This window comes from Lutra lutra, chromosome 3 (genome assembly GCF_902655055.1).
Source record: "Lutra lutra chromosome 3, mLutLut1.2, whole genome shotgun sequence".
NCBI classification, from domain to species: domain Eukaryota; kingdom Metazoa; phylum Chordata; class Mammalia; order Carnivora; family Mustelidae; genus Lutra; species Lutra lutra.
This window is the reverse complement of record NC_062280.1, coordinates 129,406,510-129,427,969: the sequence shown is the minus strand read 5'-3', so window position 1 is coordinate 129,427,969 and position 21,460 is coordinate 129,406,510. Positions and strand designations below refer to the sequence as shown.

Genomic DNA, 21,460 nt, shown 5'->3' with positions numbered 1-21,460 from the left:
AATTCTATGTGCTGTATTCTTGTAGCTCTGAAGTTTTGCAGTTCTCACTGATTGGTGAGCTTGGTCTTGGCTGGATGTTCTTGCTGATCTTCTGGGGGAGGGGCCCATTGCAGTGATTCTCAAATGTCTTTGCCTGGGGGGGAATTGCACCACCCTTGCCAGGGGCCAGGCTAAGTAATCTGCTTGGGTTCATGTTTGGTAGCTTTTGTTCCCTGAACGCTTTCCATACTGCTTTGAAGGACGAGAATGAAAATGGCAGCCTCCCAGTCTCTGGCCCCAGATGAGCTGAGAGCTCACGACCCCACTCCTCAGTGTGCCCTCAGAGAAAAGCAGTGAATCCCTCCCATCTCTCTGGTCTCTGGCAGCTCTCTGAGTTCACCCAGCCTGTGATGGAGCATTTCTATCTCCGTCAAATGGCCCCATTTGGAGTCTCCAAACCCAGCAGATTCCTGCAGCATGCTGTCATCCTGCTTCTCCCGGAGGATGAAGGAGGGAGTTTCCCTGGATCTGCCACTTGCGAGGTCCCTGCTCGAAGGGCAGTGGCCTGACTGTGCCTCAGATCACGGTTTAAGGTAACCCCAAGCTGAGAGCCTACTCCTAGGCTCAGTCTCTGCTGCCAACTTTCCTGCTCTGATACCTGGCAGCTCTGCCACACTCAGGCATCCCAGGTCTTTATGTGACCCTGCGGGTCCTAAGATCACACTGTCCCCACGAGGGCTCCACCTCCCGCTTAGCCTCTGGAGCAACCTCCGTCATCGGAACAGACTTCTAAAAGTTCCTATTTTGTGCTCTGTGGCTCTACTGCTTGCTGGGAGCTGGCCCCTCCCCCCACAGTCTCTCTTCCCATATATTGCCTTCGATTCACTTCTCTCACGTCCTCCTACCAGAAAGTGGTCACTTTTCCATTCGTAGAGTTGCTGCTCTTCTTCTCTTTGATCTCCTGTTGAGTTTGTAGGTGTTTGGAATGGTTTGATAACTATTTAGCTGAACTCCTGGGACTTGATGATACTTAGGTCTCCTACTCTTCTGCCATCTTGCTCCTTCCCCCTTCTGCCTATCTTTAAATTGGATTTTTTATATTAAATTGTGTATTTATATTAAATTGTATTTTTATATTAAATTGAATTTATATTACATATTTTGAATATTAATCCTTTACTGGATGTATGGCTTGCAAATAACCTCCCATTCAGTAGGTTGCCTTCTTATTTTGTTTATGGTTTCCTTCATTGTGCAAAAGCTTTTTAGTTTGATGTCATTCCATTTGTTTGTTCTAGCTTTTGTTGCTCTTGTGTAAAGAGACTGGTCCAAAAAAATATTACTAGGAGTGATAGCAAAGAGCTCACTACCTATTATTTTCTTTTAGGAGTTTTATGGTTTCAGTGTTACAATCAGGTCTTTAATCTATTTTGAGTTCATTTTGTGTATGGTGTAAGAAAGTGGCCCAGTCTGACGTTCCCACTCTGCTTTACCTGTCTATTGGCGTCTTCTGCCCCGGTAAAGATCCAGAAGTGTATAATCCTACCTCTCGGGCTGATTCCATGGATGTTGAGTGTTTTGGTAAGATAATCAGCTCACTTTAGGGGACAGTTAGAATGGCCAAAATTAACAAGACAGTAAACAACATGTGTTGGTGAGGATGTGGAGAAAGGGGAACCCTCTTACACTTTTGGTGGGAATGCAAGTTGGTGCAGCCACTTTGGAAAACAGTGTGGAGATTCCTTAAGAAATTAAAAATAGAGCTTCCCTATGGCCCTGCAATTGCACTACTGGGTATTTGCCCCAAAGATACAGATGTAGTGAAAAGAAGGGCCATCTCTACCCCAATGTTCATAGCAGCAATGGCCACAGTCACCAAACTGTGGAAAGAACCAAGATGCCCTTTAGCAGACAAATGGATAAGGAAGATATGGTCCACATATACTATGGAGTATTATGACTCCATCAGGAGGGATGAATACCCAACTTTTGTATCAACATGGATGGGACTGGAAGAGATTATACTGAGTGAAATAAGTCAAGCAGAGAGAGTCAATTATCATATGGTTTCACTTACTTGGGGAGCATAAGGAATAACATGGAGGACGTGAGGAGATGGAGAGAAGTGAGTTGGGGGAAATTGGAAGGGGAGATGAACCATGGGAGACTGTGGACTCTGAGAAACAAACTGAGGGTTTTGGAGGGGAAGGGGGTGGGAGGTTGGGTGAGCTTGGTGGTGGGTATTAAGGAGGGCATGTATTGCATGGAGCACTGGGTGTGGTGCATAAACAATGAATTCTGGAACACAAAAGAAATTAAAAAAATAAAAATTAAAAAATATGCATTATATCAGTTTTTAAAAAAGTGGCCCAGTTTCATTCTTTTACATATGGCTTTCCAGTTTTCCCAGCACCATTTATTGAAAAGACTCTCCTTTCCCCATTTTTTATCTAGACTCCTTTGTCTAGATTGGCAATATAAATGTAGGTTTATTTCTGGGCTCTTTATTCTGTTTCATTGATGTGTCTGTTTTGTGCCACGACTATACTATCTTGATAACTATAGCTTTGTAGTGTAGTTTGAAATCCAAGATCATATTACCTCCAGGATTGTTTTTCTTTCTGAAGATTGCTTTGGTTATTTGGGGTGTTTTGTTGTTCCATAGAAATTTTGGTATTATTTATTCTAGTTTTGTGAAAAATACTGTTGATATTTTGATGAGGATTGCATTGACTCTGAAGATTGCTTTGGGTAATATAGACATTTTGATAATATTAATTCTTCCAATCCATGATCATGTTATATCTGTCAATTTATTTTTGTTGTCCTCAATTGCTTTTTTCAATAAAATCTTCTTGCAGTTTTCACAGCAGGTCTTTAACCTACTGTTAAATTTATCCCTAGGTCTTGTCTTGTCTTTTCTTTTCTCTTATTTTATTTTGATGCAGTTTAAATTAGATTGTTTTCTTCATTTCTCTTTCTGATCATTATTAGTATATAGAAATGCAACCAATTTCTGTATGTTACTTTTGTATTCTGGAACTTTACTGAATTCATTTATTAGTTCTAATAGTTTTTTTGATGGTCTTTAGAGTTTTCTATATATAGCATCAAGTCATCTGCAAATAGTGACAGTTTTACTTCTTCCTTACCAATTTGAATCAAGCCTTTATTTCTTTTTCTTATCAGATTACTATAGCTAGGGGTTCCAGTACTATGTTGCATAAACATGGCAAGAGTGGGCATCCTTATTTTGTTCCTCATCCTAGAGGAAAAGCTTTTAGTTTTTCACCATTGAGCATGATGTTAGCTATGGATTTATCATATGTGGCTTTTATCATGTTGAGGTACATTCCTTCCAAAACCAGGGAGTTTTGTTGGGAGTTTTTAATTATAAATGTTGAAAGAATGACCCAGGACAATCACCGGAGTGAGCACTGGAGTGAGATAAGGGCCACCACTCCTGCTGCAGGCTCTCCCTGCCACCTCCCCCAACCCCACCTTGGGCCTGGACAGTCCCACAAGATGATCTCCTTTCAGGACCCATATACCAGGCTTATACTTCCAGCTGAGTTCTAGGCTTCATGGCTAGGACTTTAAGGAGGGCTGCTCAGACAAATACCTAAAGGACCTCGATTGGTCCACACAGGCTACCTATCATGGTGTCTAATGGCCAGGAGGATAAAAATGGAAGTTGATTTTTGCCAAGTGCTTTTTCTGCAACTATTTAGACATTCATATGATTTTTGTGTTATGTTCAGTTCGCCACTGTATAGTACATAGTTTTTGATGTAGTGTTCAATGATTCATTAAAGTATAACACCCAGTGCTCATGACAGAATGGTTCATGTGATTTTTATCCTTTGTTTTGTTAATGTGCTGTATCACATTGATTGATTTGCAGATGGTGTACCATCCTTGCATCCCTGGAATATATCCCATTTGAACATGGTGTATAATCCTTTTAATATAGTGGTGAATTTGGTTTGCTAACATTTTTTGAGGATCTTTGCATCTATGTTCATCAAGGATATTGGCCCCAAATCTTTCTTTTGTGGTGTCTTTGTCTGATTTTAGTATCAGGGTAATGCTGGCCTCATGAAATGAGTTTGGAATTGTTACTTCCTCTTCAATTTTTTGGAATAGTTTGAGAAGGATAGCGATGAACTCTACTTTAAATGTTTAGTAAAATTCACCTGTGAAGCTCTCTAGTCCTGGACTTTTGTTTTTTGGGAGTTTTAAAATTACTGATTCAGTTTCATTACTTGCCATTGGTCTATTTTGAGTTCCTATTTTTTTCATGATTCAGTCTTGGAAGGTTGTGTGTTTCTAGGAATTTGTCCATTTCTCCTAGGTTTTCCAAATTGTTGGTATATAATTGTTTGTGGTAGTCTCTTATAATTCTTTGTATTTATGTGATGTCAGTTGCAACTTCTCTTTAGTTTCTTATTTTATTTATTTGGGTCCTGTCTCTTTTTTCCTTGTTAAATCTTTTTCTCTTTATGAAGTTTATTGATTTTTGTCTATCTTTAAAAAGAAAACCTAGCTATTAGTTTCATTGATCTTTTCTATTGTCCTTTTTTTAGTCTCTATTTCATTTATTTCTGCTCTGATCTTTATTATTTCCTTCCTTCTACTACCTTTGGGCCCTATTTTTTTTTCTTTTTTAGTTCTTTTTAAAAAAAGAATTAAAAAGTTAGATTGTTTATCTTCTGATATCAGTCTGACGTTCCCACTCTGCTTTACCTGCCCACTGGCGTCTTCTGCCCCTGTAGAGATCCAGACATGTATAATTCTAATCTCAGGCTGATTTCATGGGTGATTGGAGTTCTTTGGTAGGTAATCAGCTCACTTTAGGGTACAGGTTGAAATGGCGCTTCCTCCTACTTCCCTGCCATCTTGTCTTCTCCAAAAGTTAGATTGTTATTTGGGATTTTCTTATTTCTTGAAGTAGGTGTGTATCACTATGAACATCCCTCTTAGAACAGCTATTGCTATACTCCATAGATTTGGAAAGCTGTGTTTCTGTTTTAATTTGTCTCAAAGTATTGTTTTATTTTCTTTTTGATGTGTTCATTGACACAATGGTTGTTTAGTAGCTTGTTGTTTAGTCTTCAAATGTTTGCATTTTTTTTCAGTTTTCTTCTCTTAACTGATATCTAGCTTCATACCATTGTTATCAGAAAAGATGCTTGATATGACTTAAGTCTTCTTGAATTTATTGAGACTTGTTTTATGGCCTAACATGTAATTTATGGGTAACAGTGTTCCATGTGCACTTGAAGAGAATGTATATTCTGCAGTTTTTGGATGAAACGTTCTGTATTTTAAGCCCATTAGGTCTAATGTGTTGTTTAAAGTCAATGTTTCCTTATTGATTTTCTGCAAAAAGATCTATTCATTGATGAAAGTGGCATATTAAAGTCCCCAGTATTATTGTATTACTGCCAATTTTCCCCTTTTTGTCTATAAATATTTGCTTCATCTGTTTAGGTGCTCCTATGTTGAGTGCATAAATGTTTATGAATGTTCTATCCTCTTCTTGCATTGACCCCTTTATCAGTATATAGTGTCTTTGTCTTTGTCTTTTGTTATAGTCTTTGTTTGTTTAATGATTTTATTTATTTATTTAAGAGAGAGAACAAGCACGAGTGGGGGTAGGGGAGAAGCAGAGGAAGAGGGACAAGCAGACTCTGTGCTGAGTGCAGAGCCCAACATGGGGTTCGATCCCATGAACCTGAGATCATGACCTGAGCTGAAATCAAAGTAGGATGCTCAACAGACTGAGCCACCCATGTGTCCCCAGTCTTTGTTTTAAAGTTGTTTTTTGTCAGACATGATTATTGCTATTCCAACTTTCTTTTCCATTGGCATGGAATATCTTTTTCTATCTCTTCACTTTTGGTCTGTGTGTCATTAGAACTGAAGTGAGTCTTAATTTCTTCATCTGTATCACAGGGGTTATTAACAGTACTTATCTCATAGGTCTATTTGAGCATTGTATGAAAAATGGAAGGCCATTAGGAAAGTGCTGGAACATAGTAAGCACTTAATAAATATTAGCTATATTTGCTGATAATGGAGTACTACATATAGCGATTAAAAGGAATGGACTAAGTCTATATATAAACATGGATTTATATAAAAATATACTTTTCCTTCATTTATTCATTCAACAAATATTTATTGAGTGTCTACTATATTCCAGGCAGTCTTCTAGGTACTTGAGAATAGTAAGTGAACAAAACAAAGATCCTGCACTCATGGATCTCATACGCCAGAGGTAGGGAAGCAGATGTAAAGTACAAAGAAATTATATGTTAGAAGGGATAAGTGCTCTGGAAAAGGGAAAAGAGAAGTATAGTAAAGGTGTTGGGAATGCCAGAGTTAAGGGCAGGATGTTAGTTGAATGTTAAGTCAACAAAACAAATATGAGAAAATGTTAACAATTATAGCTCCAGATGGTAGGTATACAGATATTTGTTATATTATTTTTCCTTTTCTGTGTATTTAAAGTTTTTTTCTTGAAAATTCCTCTCCGTGCTATCAGATTAAAATAATAATAATAATGAGTCTTAAATATGAGGGGAGTTGGCTAAGAAGCAGAAAAGATTTGAAAAGGAGGTAATAAGATCTATTTTTAAAAAAGAATCCAAAGAAAGTATTGGACTTTAAAATTCCAATAGAAATAGAGAAGAATAGAATCACAATACAGAAAATCAGAGTGTAATGTAGATGACAAATGTGATAATAAATATAATCAAATAAAACCATAGTAAATATAACCAAAGCAATGATTACAAATAGAATAGCCCATATTTCTGAGTTGAAGACCTAAACAAAAGTGATTAAAAAAGATAAATTCAGTACTTAGACATATACTGGTAAGACTGCTGCAAAACCATTAATTAACTACCCCAGCTTCCTTCATTCCTTTTTGTTAGGTGTGGCAACATGCCAACTAGAAAACTACATTTTCAAGGCTCTCTTGCCTCTTTCCACCATGCAGAATATGGATGTGAAAGCTGGAGCTGCAGTGGCATTCTATATCCACTAGAAGGCACTGAATGGAGGCAGGAAGGAATGGAAGCCTCGTGCTAAGAAAGGTGGTAGATACCTGGGTCCATTGTTGACCTGGGTCCATGCGATATCTCTGTATTTTTTATATGTAATATATACATTTTTAAAAGACACGGTTACCTGAGTTTTTTGCTAAATGCAACCAAACCCATGTTTAACTGGAACATATATGAATTATAAACATCTGTGGGAAAGGACTATAATCCACTAGTTCTCATTCAGCCAAACTGTTAACGTGTGAAGACAACTGAAGGTCTTTCTCAGACACACAAGAGCTCTCAAAGTATATAACACCCATGTATCCTGACTCTGTGTAGATCTGAGGTAAAATTCAGGCAGCACAGCATCCAATCTGTGTAAACCTGGGCCAATTATTTAACCTCATGAAGGTTTAGTTTCTTTAAAAACTAGAGAAAATATTATTTACTTCATAAGATTGTTATAAAGATTAAGGAGAGATATTACATGCAAAATCCCTTGTGTAGTGCTTAGCAGTATTGAAAAGAAAATTTATTACAACAATCAAATTTAGCCCACCAGAAGAAGAATCAAAGACATCTAGAATAGGATATCCTTGGGGCACCTGGCTGGCCTAGTCCATAGAACATGTGACTCTTGATTTCAGGGTCGTGAGTTCAAGCCTCATGTTGAGCATAGACCCTACTTAAATCATTTTACGTGGTATCAGTCAGAAATGTCTCTTCAGCAAGATAAGAAAATAAGAGTATAAATTATATGAAGGAAAGGTTCATAACTACTGGATATAATTTAAAAAATGAGAAAATATGGGAAAAGAAGATAATGAAGAATTTATACGGCAAGCTTAGTGGAACAAAACACAAAGTCCAATAACCAACCTAGTTATTTGTTGTCATTTAGTACATTTTAAAAAAAAAGTGTTTTGAAGCAATGGGGAATTGACAAAGTATTCTGTTAATAGGCTTGGGGTAACCAGGTTTCCATGTGGAAAAAAAATCCAGTTAGATCCTTAGCCAATACAGCATACCAAAATAAAATTTTAGATGGATTGGGGAGTACAATGTAATAGAACAAAGATGAATATTTACATAAACCTGGGGTGGGAAAGACTTGTAAATGTATCATCAGAGGAAGAAAATAGAAAGTAAAAGATGGATACATGTGACTAGAAAAATTTCTGAAAGTTTAGACTTTTATGTTAGAGTTTATCATAAACAAAATTAAAAAGAAATCTATGTATTCAGTAAGAAGGAGGAAACGTTTATTAACAAAGGATATGAAAATGAAGTCCATAAAAGAGTATCTCTAAATGATCAGTACATGTAAAATAATCTTGCTGATAATCAAAAAAGTTGGTACAAAGTAAAGCTTAACTACAGGGCATTGGAAAAGTAAATTATGATACATCCAAGTGAATATGTCCTATTCATTAAAAATAATGTCATAGCAAGATATTTCATGAGGTAGGAGAAAATTGCTTTGGAAATAAATTTGATGAAAACTTGGTATACTTTATATTATGCTTCTGTTTTTATGTAACAAAACCTCAGATAAAAAAGAAATTCTATCTACCTACCTACCTATCTACGCACCTACCTATCTTTCTATTTCCTGGAAAGATCAAAATGATAATAATTATTTTTAGATGGGGGAATATGGGAACCTCCCCCTTTTTGTAGTCTTCTATTTAAAAATATTCTGCAGTGAATATATATTTCTTTGCTAATTAGAAAGGAAAATGTGTAGACAAAGACACAGGAGCCAGCTTGAAGGGATACCTACTGGCCAAATATGGGACAACCTGAACATCATAAAGAATAAGGATGTTAAAGATTATTAAAAGGGAAGGGGAAAGAAAACTCCTCTTCACAAGACAATGCCATGAAGTAAATATAGACGAAATTACATAATGAGGAAAATCAACATTCTGCAGTTCTTAATGTAATAGTCGATTTAGGTAATGGTTGGCAATGACAGTAAAGATCATTGAGGGAAAGTTTGGTGGACAACAGGATCATTACATGGGGTCTCACAGTGTCACCACCCACCCCCCATCCCAGCCCTCCTGCCCTGATGTTACCTAATATTACAAGGGAAGCAATGTTCCTTTACAGAGGAGAGAGCTGGTCGATACCACCTTTTAGCCAAGTGACCACACTGAACATGACAGCACAGACTGTTATTATGTGCAAATGGAAGTATACAAACATTACCTCTGTACTTTCCTTCCAAAAATGTATCTAGTCCTGAGGAAACCATCAGAAAAACTCAGAATGGAGGGTGTTCTAAAGCCAACTGACCAGAACTCTTCAAAAAGGGAAACCAAAGAGGGCAAGAGGACAATTGTAGATTAAAAGACACCAAAGAGGGGTGCCTGGGTGGCTCAGTCAGTTAAGTATCTGCCTTCGGCTCAGGTCATGATCCCAGGGTCCTGGAATCGAGTCCCACATCTGGCTCCTTGCTCAGTGGAGAGCCTGCTTCTCCCTTAGTCTGCCACTCCCTCTGTTTGTGCTCTCTCTCTGACAAATAAATAAATCTTTAAAAAATAAAATACACCAAAGAGATATAAAACCAGATGCAGTATTGAACCTATGAAAGGCACTATTGGGACCATAAGGGAAATTTAAAAATTTTAAATTAAAAAAATTCTATTAACATTAGCTATGATAAAATTCGTGTTATTGCAGTTATGCAGGAGAATGTCCTTGTCCATAGGAGATACTCGACAAGGAGTTTAGGAGCAAAGTGTCACAATGTCTGCAAGTTAATTTTTTTTTTTTAAGATTTTATTTTTTCATTTGACAGACAGAGATCACAAGTAGGCAGAGAGAGAGAGAGGAGAAAGCAGGCTCTCCGCAGAGCAGAGAGCCCAATGCGGGGCTCGATCCCAGGACGCTGAGATCATGACCTGAGCTGAAGGCAGAGGCTTTAAAACACTGAGCCACCCAGGTGCCCCTGCAAGTTAATTTTTGAATGATTCATCAACCGTTCACATGTGAAAGAGAAAATAAGTGAGGCCAATTGCTGACAAATGGTGACTGGAGGTGAAGGGCAAACAATGTTGATCGAATTATTCTTTTGACTAATTTCTAAGGGTTTGAACACCTAAATAGGAAAGTTTACAGGGCAAAAGTTCAGGTGGAAATAAAAAGGATAAAGAAAAGTAGAATACATGAGACATAAGGGATATGGCATCCAGGTACAATGTGTGGATCTTGTTGGCTCTCGCTTCCAAAAATCAACCCTAGGGACATATTTATGAGAGAATCAGGGAAATCTGAACACTGACGGGATGTTTGGTGAAATGAAGTATGAAGCAGGTGAAATGAGGTTAGCTGTGATAATTGTGTGGGGTTTTTTGTTTGTTTTTTTGAGAGAGTGAGCACATGTGCAGGAGGGCGGGGCAGAAGCAGAGGGAGAGAGAGAGAATCTTAAGTAGGCTCCACCCCTAGCTCAGAGCTGCCTGCGGATCTCGATGTCACAACCCTGAGGTCATGACCTGAGCCAAAATCAAGAGTCAGATGCTTTACTGACTGAGCCACCCAAGTGCCCTTGCTGTGATGATTGTTGAACCTGGGTCATGGGTCCACAGAAAGTGATTGTATTAGTCTGTCTGATTGTATTACCCTGTCTACTTTTGCATGTTGGGAGACTTGCACAGAAAAGTTGAGCGTGCAGCTCACAATTACATAGTAACGTTGGACTTTGTCCGCGAGTGAGTGACCAATAGATAGCTAAATATGTTCTCATGCGTATTTGTTATTAAATAAAAAATTACACAGAAGAGTGATAAGTTTGAAATCAAGATTAGTACCCGAATTTCTCTCATAGCAGTGATTTTCAGTGAGTTGCGGAGGGAGCTGTGGAAGTGAAAGTTACGTGGAAGTAATTGTCTTTCCATTTTTTCCTTTTATTTTCATTCTCTTCATTTACCCGATGCATGAGGCTCCTGACCATAAAGAAAGCTAGAGCTGATGCACTGTCCTCATCACTTCTGAAGCCAATGGAATGGTATTTATTGCTTCCACCTATGGTTGAGAAATTCAAGATTTGTCTGTTTCATCAGTTCTTTGTGTAGCTAGGAGAGCTTTTATTGTCCTGCAGATTCCAGATGGCTACTGTACCTGCCAGTGCTAATTTGACATTCAGCTGAAGGTAAATACAAGGTTTTGAAAGGAATGATCATTCAGGAAGATCACACAGACAAATCTCCCACTCCCCCCCCACCCCACCCCAGCCTTCCCAGCTTCTGTGAGAGCTGTAAAGGTGAAAACGCTCATGTTTTTGTCTGCCTGTTGGTTAGGAGGACCAGTGAGGCTATAGTCAGATATCTCTCAGGAAATGATGAGCAGTGGTCTAGCCCCATGGGGGCCCTGAACAATGTAACTTTTACTCTAAGGCAGAATTTTACAATCGAGGGCAGTAGTTTCTTTGTCTTGTGTGTGTGTGTGTGTGTGTGTGTGTGTGTGTTTTGTTTTCTGAAATAGGATTGAAATAAAATGTGAATTGGACATTCATGTCTTAAAGCTTTTTAAAAGGAAACATTAGAGAGTGAGAATCTTAACTTCCAATAGATAATATAAGCCTTAAAGAGGAAAACAAAAGTAGACCAGGCTATGTACATGAGAAGAAAAATTCAACTCTGAAAATGGTAAAAGACCACAATGAAACCTATGAATGGCATACTTAATAAGAAAACAAACGAAACCAGATTTAGAAGGGTAGCAAATCTGGAACCAAAAAGAAAAAGAAAAACAAAACAAAACTCTTGGAACCAATATCCATAACTTTGCTTAACTTAGTATATATACAAAGATAAGGAAAATAAGTTATGCACTATTATTGAACTTCTGAATGCAGCTTTCATTATTTAGACTAGATAACATTAATGAAAATAATTTAGGAACTGTAAAATAGCCACAAATATAAAATACACACGGACTTAGGGCTGCTTTTAAAGATTCATTTATTTGAGAGAGAGAGAGAGAGAGAGAGCGAGCGAGCATGTGTGTGTCTGTGTGTGTGTGTGCAGACAGGGGGCAGAGGGAGAGAGACTCAAGCCAGCTCAGCACTGAGCCCAGTCTCATGACCCTGACTGCATGACCTGAGCTGAAATCAGGAGTCAGTTGCATAATCCGCGGCGCCACCCAGGCTCCTCTCAGTGCTGCTTTAGATTTTTTTCTAAGGTGTTGTCATAATCACTGTTTGCCTTGGAGGTTAAAATTTTGACTTATTTGGGCTTTTCGGCTTGAGTATCTTTAAAGTCAAATAAAAGACGTACATGCAAATGAGGAAAACTGGTTTCATCAAACCTCCTTCATACTTTTCTTTTGTGTCACTCTCTGCATCCGTGGTAGAGTTTAAGTGGCTGCCTTTCCTTGCCACCTCTCCCGTGGTTTAGTTCTCTCCCCTTTCACTGGGGGCCCCCACAGCACCTTGCTTTGAGCAGCAGAACGTGGCCGAAGCCTAACCCCTTGCACTCCTGCCTTCTGAATGGCTGGGTGTGTGAAGAGGCCTGGGTTAACCTCCCTGAGGTCGGGAGACCACGTGGGCCAAAAAGGCAGCCACACGTGAACGGATGAGGCCCACGGAGAACACTCAGCATGTCCATTGTCAGATGACTGTGGCTGTGTGAATGGTCCCAGGCAAGACAGGCAGAACTGCCCCCATGAGCCCAACCCAAACTGCTTTTGTGAGATCCATGAACTCAGGTCATTACCTTTCCACCAACAGGCTTCTTGAGCTGGGAGCCCTATCAGGAATCACTCTGATCATCTGTCCCCACTTTAAGCACCCCACATCCCTTTGATGATCTCTTCTCATCTGACGTGGTTTCCATGGTTTTCAGACCTTACACTGACCTGGTCACTCTTTTCTGGACCTAGTCCAGCTTAGCAAATCTCTCTTACATTGTGTAGCACTCCGAATGGAAAACCGCTGCAAATATGATTTGCCCCTTTTAACTTGCTCTTATTTTTCCCCTAGAGCTCCGTTCTTGTAACAGGCCCTGAAGCCTGAGCTTTACTGCTCGTGCTTTTAACCCCCTTCTCCAGCGGCGGAATTTTCTCGTGTCTCAGGATCCAAGTCCATTGGGGTCGCCTTTTAATGTTTCGCTGTCTGAACTTGTTCCTGACTCCAAGTTCTCTTGTCCTTCATCTGTACAGCTCTTTACACTGACTGTGAGGTCGTCTGTGTCTGGCTCCTTGGCTAGGCTGTAAATTCCTTGAAAGCAGCTACTTTGTTTTCTTTTGGTACCTTAACGCTTCACCCTGTACTTGGCATATATTAAATGCTCAGTAAATGTTTAATGAGTTGGATAATTATCTAATATTCTCTGGGTATTAAAATACACCATCTTCTCGTCTACATTTTTCCACAAGGCCATGAGAGACACCATCAGATTCCTGTTTAAATCAAGATGTGAGATTATGCACATTGAATATTTCCATTTACCAACTCAGCCCATCAGCTATGCTGTGTTCTTTTTTTTTTTTTTAAGAATTTATTTATTTGACAGAGAGAGATCACAAGTAGGCAGAGAGGCAGGCAGAGAGAGAGGGGAGGAAGCAGGCTCCCCGTCGAGCAGAGAACCTGATGTGGGGCTCGATTCCAGGACCCCGGGATCATGACTGGAGCCGAAGGCAGAGGCTTAACCCACTGAGCCACCCAGGCGCCCCAATGCTGTGTTCTTTTTAAATGCTATCAAACCTGCTGAAGAATTTTGACAGAGAAGTTTGTTTGTTTTCTGTTTCTGGAATGTGTTCACTCATTCTTGAACACTGAGGTGTTTGCTTTATTTTGGTTTTTCATCTCTTTCACTCACTGCCAAACGAATTCCCTTGCAGTAATTTCAAGATTACATAAACACTCCATCGTATTTTACTACGTGGCACATCTACCCCTGGGGTTGGTAAATTTGATCATGTGCGTTATAACTATTAATACAATAATAGTACTTCACACTGTCAAGATACCTCACCATTTGCAAAACGTTTCCTCAGATCTGCTCTCATCTGAGCCTCATTCAAAGCTCCATTTCATAGGTGGTGATGCTTATCTGTGGTTTTCGGTCAGGGAAACGTTTAGAGAGAGAGAGAGAGGTCACCTGACTGGGTAGAGAAGAGTCTAGAATTCAATCCGAGCCTTTCAGAGCAATTTAGGAGCTTGTGTAAGATCGGGGCTCTGGTGCCTTACACATACCCTGCTCCGTCCTGATCAAGGAGAGCTTTTCCTCCCAGAGAAGGACAAACATACAACAGTTGAGCAGCTCTGCTTTCTCCTTGCATTTCCTGTCCTTGTCATTCTCCAACCTTTTTCCTTTTTATTCCCACCCCCCTTTTAAAAGATATTTATTTATTTATTTGACAGAGAGATGAAGTAGAACACAAGTAGGCAGAGCGGCAGGCAGAGAGAGAGAGAGGGAGGGAGAAGCAGACTCACTGCTGAGCAGAGAGCCTGACGTGGGGCTCCATCCCAGAACCCTGGGATCATGATTTGAACTGAAGGCAGCGACTTAACCGACTGAGCCACCCAGGCAACCCTGTTCTGAGCATATCCGTTTGGTCCTATGTTCTGTTTGCTTGCTGAATTTTTATTGGTGCCACAGGAATGAAGGAAAGAAACGGACACTCGTTGCGTTGGGCACTGCACCTGTGACTCCCCATGTTATCAGATCAGTGTGGTAACCTAGCAGGATGGGGGAATCATCCTTCATTTCTAAAGATGAGAGGAGGCCCAGAGATTTACCCAGTTACTACCTGTCATATCCACCTTCTCCCCAAATTGTCTGAATAAGGAATTTATTTTATTTTTTTAAAAGTGTTTTATTTATTTATTTGACACAGAGAGATCACAAGTAGGCAGAGAGGCAGGCAGAGAGAGAGGGGGGAAGCAGGCTCCTCACTGAGCAGAGAGCCCGATGTGGGGCTCAATCCCAGGACCCTGAGACCAAGACCTGAAGTGAAGGCAGAGGCTTAACCCACTGAGGCACCCAGCCGCGCCTGAATAAGGATTTTAAGTGGAAATCCCTTCTCTTGGAAGTGATTTCGTGCAGAATTTAATAGCTTTTTTATTGTTTTGCTTTGTTTTAAAGGGGACACTCCTTTTCCTTTTTTCTGTGACTTTCTCATATTTTGAGAGTGTGAGAGAGTAGTTTAGGAAGGCCTGGGGAAGGCTGGCTCTACCTCTTGCCTTCCAGTGTGCTTATTCTCACTTGGTGTAGGTCACTGATAAGATGTAAACTGTTACCTGGATAGGGGTTGTACACACACGCAGCCCTTTTATCCGCCTCTCATACATCAGCAAGAACTAGTGTCTCAGGTGGGTTGTTACAGAGACCAAAACTCCACGGAGCTGGGATCCGGAACAGGTGAGAGATGGGGGGAAGGGCAGGGCTGCCTCCTGTGAAGGACTGGTAGCTTCTAGAGATGATAAACATCTCTCTCCTTAAACTGAGTTTCAACAACATGCAACCTGGTGGCCTCATAATTACAAAGTGCTGAATGTTGGCGACGGAAGGAAGTAATCTCTACAACGGCTGTGCGTGACCATAAAGCGATGTCTTATTTCCCCGCTTTCTAGACAATTGCAACACGACTTCCCCAGGGCCCTGATTTTCAGCACGGATGACTATTTCTTCAGGGAAGACGGTGCCTATGAGTTCAATCCTGACTTCCTGGAGGAAGCGCATGAGTGGAACCAGAAAAGAGGTGACAAATTCCTTTCCAAATTCCCCAGGAAATCCTATTGTGCACATAGATTGTAGCTGCTGCAGAATGAGTGCGTTTTCGAGAAGGAGTGTAATCAAAAGTTCTGCCATTTTCCCCTGTGCCCCCAAACAGAATGTCAGAGCATAAACTCCCTAGATTCCAGGAAAAAGAAAAGGATCGGTAATGGGTTCTGAAATATGTGCCACTAAAGTTGTGTAATGAGGACACCTGTGATAAGAAAATAACAAAATACGGAGTACGCTCACCCTTCTGATTGTTGTGTTGCAGCCAGAAAAGCAATGAGGAATGGCATATCCCCCATTATTATTGATAATACCAACCTCCACGCCTGGGAAATGAAGCCCTATGCAGTCATGGTAGGAAGAAGCATCATTCTGAATTTTCAGTTATGGACATTTTGTGAGAAAGTTGCAACATTTGTTCTTTCCTCTTCTTCTGACCTGCCATGATCTCATCTTTATTAATCGTAGCTCTCTCAGGGTGCAGGTAAAGAGGTTTTCTTTTAGTGTTTCTCTGTTGTTCGATGGCTGAAATTCGCTGAGATGCTAATATCACCTCAGGGTATGTTTTTAAATCCTCCTTGGTCCCAATTCTTGCGAATTCTTCTGTCTTGATTGTTTTCCCAAGGGGAGACATACGTGCACAGGAGCGCCCTCTGAGACTTGCAGAGAAACTGGATGGACTATGCTAGCTGAGTGGTGGATGATAATAAGACACTTTTCCGTCTTTGGCAAGCCAGGGATTTCAGTGCTGGGTGGTGTTGCCGTGGGAGAGTCTGGGCCACTTTTTATTTGTTTATTTATTTTTGGGGGTTTAAGAACAGATTGAGGATTAGCACGTAAAGGATATTAGAATATAAATATACAAAGATAACAACTCAGCTCTCTATTGTCAGAATAGGAAAGAACAGTAAGATGAATAAAACATTGTGCATATTTTAAATTTTGAAATATATCTGATTTTTTTTTTTCAGACGCATTTCACCTCTTATGGTAATAAGTTTCACTTCCTATAGGGTATATACACCGGAGAAAAGATCCTGAGACACACAGGGCAGGAAGAAGACAGCTGAGTAGTGTCATTTTGTCACATACAGTCCCCACTTGGCTAACTGTAAAGGGAATATCTCTGAAACGGGGCTTGTGGCCCATCTATTTGTGGCTTCTTTTTAATTTGGGGGCAAACTAGCTTCTATACAGGTGTGCTTTTCTCGAATTGTATGTCCATCGGGGTAACTTGGGCCCAGCCTGTGGGACCTTGGGTGGATGTAGGAAGGAATGAACATCAGCTTTGTGGTTACTTCAGTTCGTGGGCCAAGAGTCCGCTTGGTAGAGAAATGAACAGGAATAGTCTAATTAAGGCATGACTCAAAACCAAGAGTTAGCGGAGAGTGGCTTGAGGGAGGATATTTTCCTTTCTTTTTTTTTTTTTTAAGATTTTATTTATTTATTTGACAGACAGAGATCACAAGTAGAGAGGCAGGCAGAGAGAAAGGGAGAAGCAGGCTCCCCACTGAGCAGAGAGCCCGATGCGGGGCTCGATCCCAGGACCCTGGGATCATGACCTGAGCTGAAGACAGAGGCCCCAACCCACCGAGCCACCCAGGCACCCCTCCTTTCTTATTTTGTATTATCTGGAATGTACAATCTTTTTCAGCCATCCACAGCTATTAGACCCAGAAATTAGATATTTTCCATGTATGATATTTGAATCCTTCTCTAACTAGAGGAGTCCATCTCAAGAATGAAGAGGAAATCTTTTTACTTTGCTCTTTTCATTCTGTTTTAGAACACAATAAACAATAATGATGAAGTTCAGATTTTGAGATTAAAAAAGTAGTAGTCAATTTATGAAAGCAAAGAATAATTGGATGTTTATATGGAAACTGTAATCATTTTCTAAACTCGAGAAAAATGGGGCACAAGTACACTGAGCCAAACTGTGTTGCATAGAGGGGAAAGTTCCTTTTGGCAGGAAGAGTTTGTAAAAAGTATGGGAAAATCACTTTTCTTTCATAAGCTCTGTCCCTGTGGGACCCTCACTTTCTAATCCAGGTGTGAGGGATGGGACAGAGCATTTGACAGAAGAAACTCTATCAAAATCATATTAGGGACTTTGAGAAGCCACTGAATGCAGTTCTCATACCTATGACTAGGATATTTACAATGAGTTCAGCTATCTATTTTTTTTTAAATGTCCAAAACAAAGAACCATTATACTTTTCCTACATAGTAGGTAAAATGGACTAAAATTTATCACTGGGAACCAAAATAAAATCTGAGAGTGGCTAAGTATGGAAATGAACCAACTGTACTTGTTAAGATAAACTCAGGCCTTGGATTTCTGGTAAAAACAGAGGAATTGTAGAAAGGATTTGTAGTAAATGTGAAATGGCAGCATAAACATTCCCAAACATACATACCATGTCTTCAATGTTTTATGTACTTTTGAAAAATCAGGCACTTGAAAATAACTATGAAGTTATATTCCGAGAACCTGACACTCGCTGGAAATTCAACGTTCAAGAGTTAGCAAGGTACTTCTTTGTTTTTCTAGTTCCTCATTATGTATCCTGCTATTTTCAGGTATTTCAGACCGAACAAAAGAATCTTTTCAGGCTGGAAATGGACATGGTAGTTTTCAGGCCAGAAATGGTAATTCTTGGAAATTGATAACTTTGGCATTATTAATGTGAAGACTTTAGTTTTGGGTCACTTTTCTAATATAATGCTAAATGCTAAACCATGGCTTGGACTTAGTCCTTTTAAAGGACACATTTAACTTTCTGCTGAAATGCTTCTTCATTAATGAGCGTTTGAAAGCACTTTTCTCTGCATGGGATTGCACATGTCAGTGGTGTTTCTGCGTTTAGGCTAAATAAAGATCTTTAGTTGTTCAACAGTCTGTGGTTCATTTATGGTCTAGATGCTGCTTCTAATTTATAAAGCAATACGTGTCCAAGTAATACTAACTTGACTGAGTGCATGAGTTCTGATGTTCACTACCTGTGTTACTAGATAATGCCAGTGATTTAAAGTGATCAGTGAGATCAGAATTTACTTTTTAGGAATAAGGCTAGTTCATTCTATGGTTACAAGCAGATAGCATTTCCGGAGTGGGCCTGTGGCCCACCCACATCAGGACTGCTTGAGGGGGTTGGTGAAATCCTAGTTCACTGCCTGGCCTTCTTCAGAGAATCTCTGGTGGTTGCATTTCAGCTATATCCCCAGTGGATTCTCATGCCCACTTGAATGTAAGATTATTTTAATTAGCATCTAGAAGTGTCTAGGACTGACTGACATGAATTGATTATAGAGATATGCATGATTAACAGAAAAATATATAATAAAAAGGGCTCCCGGTGTTCTTTTATGTCTTGAGGCACCAAATTGAGATTTCTGAGAATAAGCCTTGGTGAAGCTCTTACTCTTTGCTAGCCTCAGGGTGGAATGCAAAACAGCAGTGGAGCCTGAAAGATAACTCCTTAAGGAGACTAGGCTTCTGTGAGAGTTAAATCGGAGGGAGTGCATCTCTATGTAAAATACAAGTAACTCCTTTGGATAATATGCTGCCTTAAGTAAATGTTTGCATTTGTTCTCACGTAGAAGAAACATTCATGGAGTCCCCAGAGAAAAAATACACCGAATGAAGGAGCGGTATGAACACGATGTTACCTTTCACAGCGTGCTTCATGCAGAAAAGCCTGGCAGAATGAACAGAAACCAGGACAGGAATAACGCCTCACCTTCCAACGGCGCACGATACTGGAATCCGTACGCTGAGTTTCCCAACCGGAGGGCTCCTGGGGGCTTCACAAATGAGGGCTCCTTTAACAGAAGAGGTGGCTGTCACCATGGATATTAGAGGCCTATCTTACATGCAATCGAAATTTTCCTAAGTCAGTTTTTAACTGCAAATTTTGGTATTTATTCTTTGTTCGGTTTTCCTCAGAGCTCTAATTCCAGTGTAAATAGTTGGACCTGAAAGTTTTTGAGCAGAAGTCATTATACTCATCTTCAACAAGCATTTGTTACAGTGATCCTATATGCATGGTCTGATGCTGGGAATTCTGCTGACTTGATTAAACAAAGTCCCTTTCCTTAGGGAGACCGGAAATTGGAAACAGAAACCTGAGAACGTACCCATGCACATACGCAGTCACCTAAGTTCGATATATAGAAGCTTTAGTACCACTTTCTCTGAAGTAATCTGCTTTTCCAGGAAATTCATCTTCATCAGGAAAGTTGGAAAGGTGGGGGAGAAGTGGGAGGCAGGAAAAATATTAGTGCCATTGCTACTTTGATAATCTATGTATCCCAAAATGTGAGATGTGTGGCTGTCATGATGATACTGATTTTCCCTTAAAATGCACATGCCAGAGAGCATACATCTAAGGGAATATTGTCCTTCAAAGTAGATACTTGGGGAAATTATTCCTTTATTCTAGTGATGTGTCATTGTTAAAAATATTGGATCCTTCTTTTAAAATTTTTTTTGAGAGACAGAGAGTGAGAGAGCCAGGGAGGGGCAGAGGGAGAGGGAGAGAGTGTCTTAACATGCTCCTTGCTCAGCATGGAGCCCACTGTGGGGCTCAATCTCATGACCCTGAGATATGACCTGAGCTGAAATCAAGAGTTGGGTGCCCTACCGACTGAACCACCCAGGAGCCCCTGTCAGATCCTTAACAGCTGTACAAGGTGAGGAAAATCAGTGTCATTATTTAAAGTCACATCTTGGTTTTAACTACCACTTTACTGAATAAGAGTAAACCTGATTAACTTTTGGCTGTTGTGCTAACCATGTAAATAAAAGAAGCCTGACTTTATAAAACATGAATTTTTAAGAGGAAGAGTTAAGCAGTTTTTTAAAATTATGCCTATTAATAAACATGTGTGTGATCAGATGGCTGCCCAAATGTTTGGGAGTGCAAATAATTAAACATCCCAAGACAGAAATCATACAAGGGTATGTCAAAGCCATGCCCGTTGGAAAATGACCAGTCTTGGTGTTTTATGTAGCATTAAGACAATAAAGTTCTGCCACAACTCTGGAATGTCCCTCTTATACCAATTCTGAATTTATGATTCCAAGTTAAATTTCAACAGGTTAGAATCAGATTAATTTGGTGTGAGACCATGATAAGTAAGACCATATAGGATGTATGCTTTATTTCTTGTTGGCCAACAGCTTCTTTCTAATGTTCTGTGAAATATTATTTTGAGTGTCCTATATAATGGTGCTTTTATGGTTATTAAAAATTATATATGGTATTGCTTTCTATGGATTTGTCATTGAATCTACACTTTTTTTGGTTCAACGATATAAAAAATTAATTACCTAAATACCATAGAATTCTACCATATTAAGAACCAGTTTTCTATATCCTAAACTTGTTTGCCCGTCTCCTTTAATAAATAGGAGACATAAAGGTAAAGACAAGAGCAACCTTGTATTTCATATGCTCAAATTATTTGATCTGTGCACATTAGAAAGGCTATTTAACATTTCAATACCTGACATGACTGAAATGTTACTGCTATGCAACCATTATGAAGTGGCCCCAGGTTTGGATCCAGAGCTTTTAAAGCGCTCAGAAGAGTAGCTTCCCCATTTGTCTTTTTTTCCCCCCCTATATAACTCATGAAATACTTGGTTTCGAAACATAAAAGGATTAAATGCTGCCAGCTTTATCC

At 39.7% G+C, this 21,460-nt stretch overlaps 2 protein-coding genes across 7 annotated transcripts in view; both read left to right on the top strand.

Moving 5' to 3' along the window:
- Nucleotides 1–15,712, top strand: part of N4BP2L2 (NEDD4 binding protein 2 like 2) — a 115,639-nt gene extending 99,927 nt beyond the window's left edge. The window contains exon 10 of the transcript XR_007126123.1: nucleotides 15,619–15,712. The gene's annotated coding sequence lies outside the window, so the exon portion shown is untranslated. The remainder of the gene's footprint in view (nucleotides 1–15,618) is intronic.
- Nucleotides 1–21,460, top strand: part of N4BP2L1 (NEDD4 binding protein 2 like 1) — a 56,667-nt gene that overhangs the window by 19,043 nt on the left and 16,164 nt on the right. Inside the window, exons 1-5 of one of the 6 annotated variants that reach the window (XM_047723112.1) lie at nucleotides 381–572; nucleotides 15,619–15,746; nucleotides 16,035–16,123; nucleotides 18,227–18,303; nucleotides 19,373–21,037. In XM_047723112.1, the coding sequence (XP_047579068.1) occupies nucleotides 457–572; nucleotides 15,619–15,746; nucleotides 16,035–16,123; nucleotides 18,227–18,303; nucleotides 19,373–19,631 (669 nt within the window). In that variant the 5' untranslated portion in view covers nucleotides 381–456 and the 3' untranslated portion in view covers nucleotides 19,632–21,037. Of the gene's footprint in view, nucleotides 1–380; nucleotides 573–6,095; nucleotides 6,263–15,618; nucleotides 15,747–16,034; nucleotides 16,124–18,226; nucleotides 18,304–18,352; nucleotides 18,422–19,372; nucleotides 21,038–21,460 lie in introns of those variants that run through there. The other 5 variants (XM_047723115.1, XR_007126125.1, XM_047723110.1 and 2 more) reach the window with 5 other exon arrangements.